Source organism: Corvus brachyrhynchos, unplaced genomic scaffold (assembly GCF_000691975.1).
Source record: "Corvus brachyrhynchos isolate BGI_N302 unplaced genomic scaffold, ASM69197v1 scaffold148, whole genome shotgun sequence".
Taxonomy (NCBI): domain Eukaryota; kingdom Metazoa; phylum Chordata; class Aves; order Passeriformes; family Corvidae; genus Corvus; species Corvus brachyrhynchos.
Window position 1 is genome coordinate 1,037,985 of NW_008239785.1, and position 10,415 is coordinate 1,048,399.

Genomic DNA, 10,415 nt, shown 5'->3' on the forward strand with positions numbered 1-10,415 from the left:
CAAGAACCAAGCAGAAATATAATGTGGTCCTTTTTTTTTTTTCCTCCCTGCAGCAGTGTGGCTGATCTTGCAAGACATAAAAGATGGAAATTTACTCATTTAAAGAGCCTCAGTAATTGTCTGCTGCCAGGCATTACCCCAAGCAGAACTGACTTCAGACCACCACTGCTGCCTGCAAATTGGGATGGGAGTTTTTTGACTTATGGATCATAGTGGTCCACTCACCTGCAGTGAGGCTGCTTTAGATAAACTCTGAGATTACCTGCATTCTGGGTTTGCTGTTCAAGAATTGTGTGTTTGATTATTTTGTTTTTTCTGACTGGAAATGAACTCTAAACTGAAAGCATCATCTTTTGCAAAATGCTGCCGCCAGTATTTTGGAAGGGAGCAGATTAAACTGTTTCGTTTCCAGATGCAATTCTAAGATTACCAGGTTTTTATAGCTGTAGAAATCACAGCTGAATTCTAGGTATGTGAGGAGAGCTGTCTCCTCAGTGCAGGGGCACTCAGCCTGGCTGCAGTGTGCAGTGTGCCCCTGACTTAATTTCCAAAAGTCTGTAACTCTGCAATTGCTTCCATTCAGCCCCATGTGTTAATTTGCAGGTTTTCTGCTGCAGGGTCTTTACTCTTTGTCGTTTTGGAGGAAAAAGGGGAAGCTGATGAAACACAGAATTTCTTTTTTGGCTGTTCCCTTTGCCAGGGGGTTGTATGGGCAACATGTGCCACAGGACACACCTGAAACAAAACAATGCACAGCTCGTAGAGAATAGCACAACTGTGCTTCACGGACACAAGAGAAAATTAATCTTAATGCCAGTTACACTTTTCCAACACAACTCTGTGTTACCACAGTTGTCAGGGGTCCTGTGATTATGTCACAACCTCTGGTGCACAAGTACCACTGATGTCCTGTGAGCAAAGGGGAAAAACTTTAGAGGTGAAGCACAGTGCGAAGGCATTTGCACTTGTTTTTCCTCTTGCTGATAAAATGTGTTTTGTGAAAGAATGACCCCAGGCTGTTTTCTGTCGCTGGTACAAGTTGATGTATTTTTCATGTTCATAATGTTCCTCTGCAGTGTTTTTTCTCTCCTGTCTTTTTGGCTTTTGTTTGTTTTGTTTTACGCTTGTTTTGATCCTTTGTGCTTCTCTTGTCACTCCAGCTCAACTTTTAAAACCACATGTTGATGATCTTTCATGCTTCTCATTTAGGAGCTCCAGGCTTTTATAGGATGACTGTCATAATCACTGGTTCAGTTTTCGTGCTTGACAGCTAATTTACTTTTCTGTATTGCTTATGCCACTGCAGTCCTGAAACCTGGCACTTCTTGTTGTCTCAGCCTGCATTTTGGGGACCTGATACTGTGTGCCAAAATGAGCAGGTTTCTTTTTCTGTGAGCAGCAATTTGTTCAAGTGTCAGTGGGGAGCAGAAAGGCATTGTTAGTGATACAGCAGAGCAGAAAAGGAGTAATTGGAAATACAAGAAAAAGCAATTAAAAATAAAACATTGTGGGATGTCCTGTGTTTGAAAGTGCTGCCTGGGCAAGTCCCACTGCTGCTGCATATGCATTTGCAGCACTTTACTGATGAGGATCAGTGTCAGCCAGGCAACTGGGGACAGGGAGAACTGTTCTGCTAGGAGTGGAGCATAAATTAAATTGCTTATCACTTCCCTCAGTGTAGATCACTTGCAGATTACCTAAGACGTCTGTAAGTCCTGACTCTCACATATTTGACTGAAAGACTCTCTAATTTGTAGGATGATCTTTAACATCCCCCAGTTTGGTTGTTGGCAAACATTAGCTTTAAGAAGGAATTATAATTTATTAACCTTGAGGCTCTTGAGATTATTTTCTTTTTAACAGAAATGAACAAGTCAGCACCAGTTCAAGTGTACAGACCTTTGGCTAATTCATAACCAAACGTGGCATGAAGGAACACATCTTTCTTGTGCCCTGATGGGCTTCAGAAGTGAATATGTGTCTTTTGACTTCAGTCAGGACCTCTGTCTGCCACAAGAAACTCACTGTACCACGAGGAAGAGAATTCCTAGTGCCAAGGGAAATATGACTTTGAAAAGAAAACATTTTTTGGTGACATAGAAACAGATCTGAAGTCGCATCTGTGCCTTTTAAATATATATGGAAATTCTGTTTCCAAAATTGTCATACTGGGATTTTTTTTCCACCCCTCACACCAGGGTTGGCTCTGTTTTTGAGAGACTATAAGAAACAGAGCAACATTTTGAATGAGGTCCTTCAAAATGAAGCCCTTTCAACATTAACTCTTTTTGCTGGTCTGAGACATGATTTAGTAATCTGCAAGACATACAGGAGGATTAAAAATAAATGGCAGACATCAAGGCTTTCCTTTTTCAGTCACAAAATTGGTATATTTTCTGCTGCTGCTAAACTTGTCAGTGTTTGAAGTTTCATATTTTAAAATTCCATATTTAAAATTTCATCATTTTACAGAGTCTTGTGTGAATTTGGGGTCTGGCAGTATGAGACAGGTCAGACTTCGCTTGATCATGAAGTGTAGATGAAACTCTGCTGTTGGAATGAAATCTCAGTACTGGTTCTGTGTTCCTTATTTGCATGTGCATTTCTTGGCTTGAAGGTCAGCTTTGCTGCACTTACTTTCAGCTTACAAGGGAATTTGTTCTTCATACAAGTCATTTATTATACAAAGGCAGAAGGAAAGGTCGCAGTCACTTCTGTGTGTTTCTGGAAGAAAATAATCTGGGGTGCAAAATGAATTCTGTACATTGGAGTCTGAAATGTGACTCCTCCTTTAATATCAGACTTAACATATTCTCACAGCTGTCAGAAGTGGGTGTTTCTGGAAGTGTAAAATACTTGATTTGAAGGTATAAGATATTTGGGAAGTTCCCCCCATATAGGTAGTCTCATCCTTCTCTGTATTCAATCCACATCATCCAGATTCAGTCTAGAGCATTATAATCTTCTGCCAATCCTAGCTTTAGTTTTGCTCCAATCAGTAAAAAATTGGAGCACATCTTGAAGTTGAATCAGTATCAGCTGAAAGCTGAGAATGTTTTTTTAAAAATCCACAGAAGTAGCTGTCAGTTCTGCTGAGGAACAAATGGAGCCAGCATGAGCAGCTGCAGTGAGCACCAGCCATGCAAAGGACAGCAATTCTTACTGATTTGCAATACTCATCACAAATTGTGCCAGGGACTGGTGAGGTGATTGCAAAGAGAAGTGGTAGGAAAAGGAGGACCTGCTGCAGTCATGTCAAAAAGACATAGAAAATAGCTCCTTATTTCTCTGTAGAACTTGCTTTTTGTTTTGTTATCTGTGGAAGAGTAACTGTCTTCCAGGCAGGTTTTGTATTCTAACGGTGTTTGATGACAGGTTGACAATGGCATTAAATGAAACACTGTTTTAACTGGGCCCATAAAGCAGTAGGTACCTGGGAGTGCAGGTCAGACCTGCACCTAACATGGTGTTCCTGTGAGTGACTTCTGATAAATTCACTGCCTTGTTGAGGCAGCTGTTCCTGAGGGGAGCAGTGGTCACCTCACACTGCCTGGAGCATGAAAGGATTGAGGAATTCTGGGGGAAGAGTTGTCCTGTGTTAGTGTTCCACAGGGCATTGTGAAGCACTGTCAGCATTGAGAATTGTCCTCTAAGGATTTTCCCCTGCCATGGAAGACTTGCTTATAAAGGACCACACGTAGCATGTCCCATTTGTGCCTTTAGGTAATCCATGTGCAGGCCAATATTTCCTGAATTTGAGTTGATACTGGTCAAGAAAATATGCAGCAAAGCTGAAGGTAGAAAGCAGTGGAGAATCAGCTTCAAAGAGTTACTCCATGAAATTCAGGTAATGTAACAGGTGAAGTAAAATAAAATACCAGGTTCAGCTGTGTCAGACCGTGGCTCAGTAGTGAGAGTTCATTTCTTGGTTCCTAGGCCATGTGTGAATGTCACATGCCACAGATGCTCTGATGGAGCCTCTTTAAGGGCCATTTTTGGAATCATTGAGCAGCAGAGCTCAATGTGCTTATGCTTCAGTGATTTACTAAAAGTAAGGACGAATTCCTTCTCTATCAGAAGCCCAAAACCCAGAACTTTGGCATCCATGTGATTGGACCACAGCTCTACTCGACATGCCATGTTTGGCAAGGTCAGGAAAAGTCAGATAGATGATCCTGAGGTTGTTTAATGTGACTGAAGTTGCAACACTTTGTTCTTAGTGAGAACTTTTTGTAGGAGGCCAGTTCTGAGCCCTTGTGCAGCTGCTCTGACAGGGAGAGCAGAGCAGACCTGGCAGCACTGGTTGGGTGAGGTTGAGCACTGGAGCGGAGAACTGGGAGGCAGAGCCAGGGTGATATCCCTGTCCTTCTCTTGGCTCTAGGGAGAAGAGATGGAGCCAAAAGGCCTTGGGGAGACTCATTATTGATTTGGAGAGAGCAATTACTCAGTTTTCACTTCTAAATACTCCCCAGGGTTGTCACACCTTCAGACGGAGTGGAAACTGCTGTGATTTTGAGCAACCAACTGTGCTGGTAGGAGAGAAGCAGACAGGGATTCTGTTGATGTCTAAAAATGTTCATACACTTTTAGCAGGAAGTAAGTAAGTTCATTAATTTTCTTTAAAAACTGTAATTTGGAAGTTTTCCAGGCCCATCGGAATTTAAAGTAGAAGCAGCTACTTTTTTGAGAGTCTTGTTAATACTTCAAATTACAAGCTGGCTGTGGGAGACTTCACTATGTGAATCAGTGATTTTATTTATAACAGCAAGTAATCTCTGTCTAGTAACTAAATGTGGGACAAGTTTGTAACTAGGCTTTGATACCCATTGCAGGTAGTTTTTTGTTTGGGGTTTCATTTTTAGGCCATAGGGATTTTTATTCTTCTGTGCTTGACATAAATGTAGCAAAATTGTTCAGAGAAGCTTGTGCCCTCTCTTCTGGTGTGCTCTCTTCACCCCAGAGTAGGGCACTTGCAGACATTGTCAGTCCACATTCCTTTTGTGGGGTTTGCTTAAAGGACTTGCTTAAATTCTGCCCATTCAACTTTTTTTTCTATAAGTAATTGAATAAGTGTATCTGTTAAATAAGTTTTGTTGCATGCTTGCAGAAAACATTATTATCAGTTTATCTGCCTAATGATATGATGGGTTTTTTGGACACTCTACATGAGAATGAATTGGTGATTAATCCTAAACAGATGACGAGGATGAGAACACAACTGTTGTGCATTTTCCCTGGCAGTGCTTCTGTCTGGGTGTCATTCAGCAGATGAGATGCAGTTTTTCCTTCTTTCCTGAGTAACTTTTAGAGCTGATAAATGCTAGGCAGCCAGTGGAAGCTGTCAGTGCATAAGATGAAAGATGTTGACTAGATCTGTGGTGCCAAATAAACTGTTCTGCTTCCCTTTAACCAGACAGATGAGTCACTTCATTTCCTTCTGAGCAGCAGCTCAGTCTTCCCAGTGCTCCCAACCAGTTGCCATGGACAGTGGATGGTGGTGAGGCCCTTTCCATTCCCCCTGCCCTTCCCTGGTGTCCCCAGGGAGGAGAGTGAGGGCACAGTTACCATTCCCTTATCAATGGAGTGATGGTCGAGACAATCCAACACATCATTTGCTTTTTCTCCTTGAAGTTCTCATGACCCAAGGAGTTTACAAGGAAATATGGCAGTGAATTAAACTAGGAGAGCCAGAAGGGTGCTGCCAAGAAAGCAGAAGGGGAAATTCCATGTGAAGGATGGGAGCATGAAGGGGCTTAGAGTCCAGTGGCAAAACAGGCAAGCTGCAGAGAGAAGCAATGGCCAGAATTGATGCTGATGTGCTTGGCCTGTTCCATGTGTCATCAGAATAACTGGGCTTGGAAAGGACCTCAGGAGCTGGATGTAATTTAGGAATTGGCCTTGATTTAAGAAACGGAATTGGACCAGCTAACTTCCCAAGGGCTCTTCCAATCTGTTAGGCAACTAATGTATAATATTAGAGATATAATAATCATGGAGTATTTTTTCTTATGAGCATTGTGGTCTGTTAATTTTTTTATGGTTCTCAAAATCACTTCATATATTCCCCACATCTTGTCATAATTTAAACTGGTGTGCCCTACTAATTTTCCTCTTGCCAGAGAAGAACAACAGAAGATAATTTTTTAAAATACTACTTGTAAATCAGAGCATATGTTAACTGCAGAGTGTTTTAATGATGCTTACTAATTAATGTTCACAGAAACCTTGTTAGAATAGGTCAGTACTACTTTCATTTTAGAGACAAGGAAACAAATGACAGAGCAAGTGGTTTTGTTGAGTTTACATGTCAAGGGTGTAGATGTCATTGAAAATCGTTCCCTTTGTATTTCCCTCCAATCTGTATTGCCTCTCAGGACAGAGGTTAGGGAGCAAATTGAAGGCATCTTGTTTATGGAAGTGCAGCTGAAGATTCAACAGGGATAACACTTCCCAAGAGAAGCCTTTTGGGAATAGTGAGTTTTGCTGTGAGATAGCTCTGGGTAAATCTAAGAAGAATTCACTGCTAAGGGGCAGTTCTGAGCTAAACCTGGGAAAGCAAAAGCAGGGAAAAGCAAAGGCTTGTATTTAATACATTTATTCCTCCAGTGGTTTTTTGTTTGAGTAATTAAATGCTACATAATTGCTGCACAGTGAAATCTCCATTGCTTTTGCTGCTTGTTAAATATTATTCCTTAAAATAACAGTGTTGCTTCATCTAAATTGGGATCCCATAAAATTTATAGCAGTGGGTCTTGTGACTGGCACTGGCATATCTTCTTAGATAATGATTCCTGTGGATCAGTGCAAAAAATGGATTCTCAAAATGGCAGGAGAATAAGTGGTTACCTCTAATACAATTAAGATCTTGCTTCCTGTAAGAGGTTGTTAGGAGTGCCCTGGCCTTGGTCACTGCCAGTGACCATCATCTGGATGAGGATATTGCCATATCTCCCTTGAAGGTTTTGTCAGATGGGATGGGAATTAACATTCTTTACCCTCTTTTTGAACATTTATACTGATAAAAACAACGTACCATGCAAAGAGTGTGCTTTTGCTTCAAAACTTTTGCAAAGGAAGTAAGTTTAAAAGGAATTCTTCCCAGCTGAGGAAAAAGCATCTTTGAAAACTGACTATAGCCTTGTTCAGTTACCCAGAGACCCCAGTGGATGCATATGGAAGCAGGTGATACCATATATATGAAGACATGTTTATTAAAGAAAGAACTTAAAAGACATTCAGTATAGCAAAAAAAAAAAAAATCAATTTAACTGGCTTAAACAACACACTGAACCTTGTCTAGCTCTGAATTACTTCGAGTCAGAGATCAAACAAAACAGCTTGAAAGTCAGTTTAAGGCAAAGCTTTGGGTGAGCCAGTGAGGGACCAATTATAATGTATTTTAATGAAGTTGAAATATGGTTTAAAAGGAAAAAAAAAATCATGACCTGGGGATTTTGTATGGAATCCTTGAGGGCAGCACTGTTCATGGCAACACTGGCAGGACAGGAGCACACTGCCTTCATTTAGGCTTTCATCCAGAAAAGCAGGACACCGAGGTGGGAATGAGCTGTGCATACAAATGGATCTCTTCTTTACATGTGTTTAACTTTGCCCTTTACTGATGTGCAGCCATGGGCTCAGAGGGGGATGAAATTGTTATCAAAGACTCTGGGCTGCACTCCGAGGATTAGATGTGAGCTGCAGCTGAACATGAAAGGGACTCAGGGATTAGTGGGTAAACCCAGCCCCATAAAGCCAGTCTAGTTTTGTCCAGATCTCCCATGTGTGCTGCTTAAGAGCATGCAAACAAAGGAACTTCTGGATCTTTGGGATCCCTTTTAGAAGAGAAACCCAGCTACATGCCTGGTGCCCATTTCTGCCATGGAGGTGGGGTAAGAGTTGGAGTAGTTTATGTTGTTGTGCAGACTTTAAGCAGGCATCAGCTTCTAAACAAACTTTAATTTGAACAGTGGGGGAAAAGCCTGAGTAGGAAAAGAGCGTGCTATTGGGATGAAGGAGCTGCGCAGGGGAGCGTTTCTGGCTTCCTCAGGAGAACTTGAGCAGTCCCACGAAGCCACGTCATTTGGAATTACTTGCTGGACATCAAACTTGTACATTCTCAGAACAGTTTAATACTGTGGGAGTGCAGAGGGCTCCATTCTGCTGCCTCATCGAGTGGGATGGCAGTGTACCTCTGCTGTCATCACCAAAGTCACTGCATTTCCATTTCACCCGATGCCACTTGAGGCCCCCAGTGTCCCCAGGCAGGGCAGGGATGGTCAAGGCTTGGGCAGGAGCAAGCACAGCAGTGAGCACTTGGATCTATAAAACAACTGCCAAGCCAGTGCATGGATGGAGTGGCTCTTTCTCAGGAAGGTGAATTTGTACATGGCTGATACATGACTTTGTAACCTGCCTGAGCGGCGAGTGATCAGACCAGGCACAGAAAGCGATAGCAAACAGTCAGTACAATGCTGATAAGCTGCCACAGCTGCTTGTGAACCTGCTGAGGTTTTGTCACTGAAGACTTTTTGCCACCTTTGTAGTGCTTCCTCCTTCTGTGGTCTAAAATTAGAGCCAGGACTAGAAGGGGAGCAGGGAGGAAATCATTACACTTTGCTGACAGGCGCTAGAGTTGCGCTTTTTTGTTTCTAACTGAAGCTACCAAGAACTGACTTCTTGGCTTCCTCCTGCATTTTATAAACTACAAGCTGTGGTGGAATTGCATCTCCAGCTTCATGGCACGAAGGATTAATGTATGATTTAAACAGTAAAAAGCTGTCAGAGTGCAGCGTAAGCTCGTAGCAATTTGTCTGTGATCACCTTTGGGCTCTCAGGTCACTGGGGAACAGCTGGAGCCAGACAACAGCTGAGCTGTGTAGGGAGAGCTGCAGCTGAGTGGCAGACTCCATTCATGGGTTAAAATCTTTGTCTTTGCAGGCCGGGTGTCGTTTTTCACCTCTGGATCAGAGAACCTCCACCGGGTGGAGAAGGTTCAGTGGGGCACTCGCTTTGCCATCACCATCTCCTTCACCTGCGACCCGGAGCACGGCATCGGGGACCCAGTCCTGGGGTGACTCCTCTGGGCATGGGACAGGAGCTCAAATGAAGGAGAGAAGCCCTGCAAGAGAGGAGGAGAAAGGGAGATACCATCTCTTGTAACCTCACACGCAATTAGAACAGCCCAGCTGTGGGAACACACTGACACACACTTTGTTTTCACGTGTCTTTTTCCATAAACATTGCAAATGGTGGCTTAAGGACACCTTAAATTTGATGCATTCTGAAAACAGTGTGTCTTCATGTCCCAAAGGGACAGGCTACAAAGAAGAGAGGGTGAGCTCTACAGAGAAGAGAATTGGACTCTTCATTTTTTTATTATTTTAAAAAAATTCTTCAGTTTGAAAGGTACAGACAATCTTTTGGGCTCTGCCTTAATCTTGACTCCCTAGGCTGCCATTACCTGTTCAGTTCTTTACTCTCTTCAGTTACTAATGTGATGTAGAAAGTCTGACCCAAGTTAATTGAGCCAGGTGACTGTTACTCTCTAGAACACACCTTCTGTTGAGAGGGATGGATTCTCCTGAGTGTGGGATCAGTGGGGAATACACCTGGGTTTGGCTACTGGCACTTACTTGAACTTCTTTTAAATTGAATTACTACTGATTCAATATTCAGGAAGTCTCTCAATAGCTATTTTTGGACTTCTCTTTCCCAGTTTAGTATGAAGACTTCTTCTCTTAACTAGGACCACCATTCAGGTCTTCCCTGAATATTAAATTGTAGGGACTTCCAAGAGGAGCTTGTGTGCATTGCAGTACAGAGAAAGTAACAAACACATGCATCATCTTGCCAACTACTTTGGGTTTTTTACTGCAATCAAAGATTTCTGCGGGTCAGGAGGTTGATAAATAAACGGTAGAAAAAGCAAATTTTTTTTTCCTCAATCAAATTCTGAAGCAACCATGTTGATCTGGTGTATTACTTGGATGTTTAATTTCCGTGAAACACTGAAAATCTGGGAATGTGCTTTGATTTTTTTTTTTTTTAAATGCATACAGTTTGGACTCTATAATGTGCCCTCTTATGGAAATAATAAATACTGGGGGGAATTACACTGAAGAGCAATAGAAAGAGGAATGATGAGAGGACACTTGGACTTGTGGCAGCTCTCATTGGGCACACCAGCAAGATGAGTCCTCTGTAATTTCATTTCTTCTCAAACCTGAAAAAGTCTTCCTTGCTGTACTAACAAGGGAGAATTGTTAAAATGGCTGGATGCAAGGAAATAATAAAGTCAGTTGGGTTCCATATTGAAATACTTGTCCTAAAGCCTGTTTATTCCAAGGAATTTGCATTACACCATATTTTAAGTCTGTGTCAAGGCAGACCAAGATCACCAGCAACTGCTTTTC

General features: G+C 42.1%; 1 protein-coding gene across 1 annotated transcript in view; it reads left to right on the top strand.

The window, feature by feature from the left end:
• Positions 1 to 10,319, top strand: part of OGFOD3 (2-oxoglutarate and iron dependent oxygenase domain containing 3) — a gene marked incomplete at its 5' end in the record, with an annotated part of 35,128 nt that extends 24,809 nt beyond the window's left edge. Inside the window, 1 exon segment of the mRNA XM_008640612.2 lies at positions 8,941 to 10,319. Within this exon segment, the coding sequence (XP_008638834.2) occupies positions 8,941 to 9,077 (137 nt within the window).
• Positions 10,320 to 10,415: the final 96 nt, after the last annotated feature.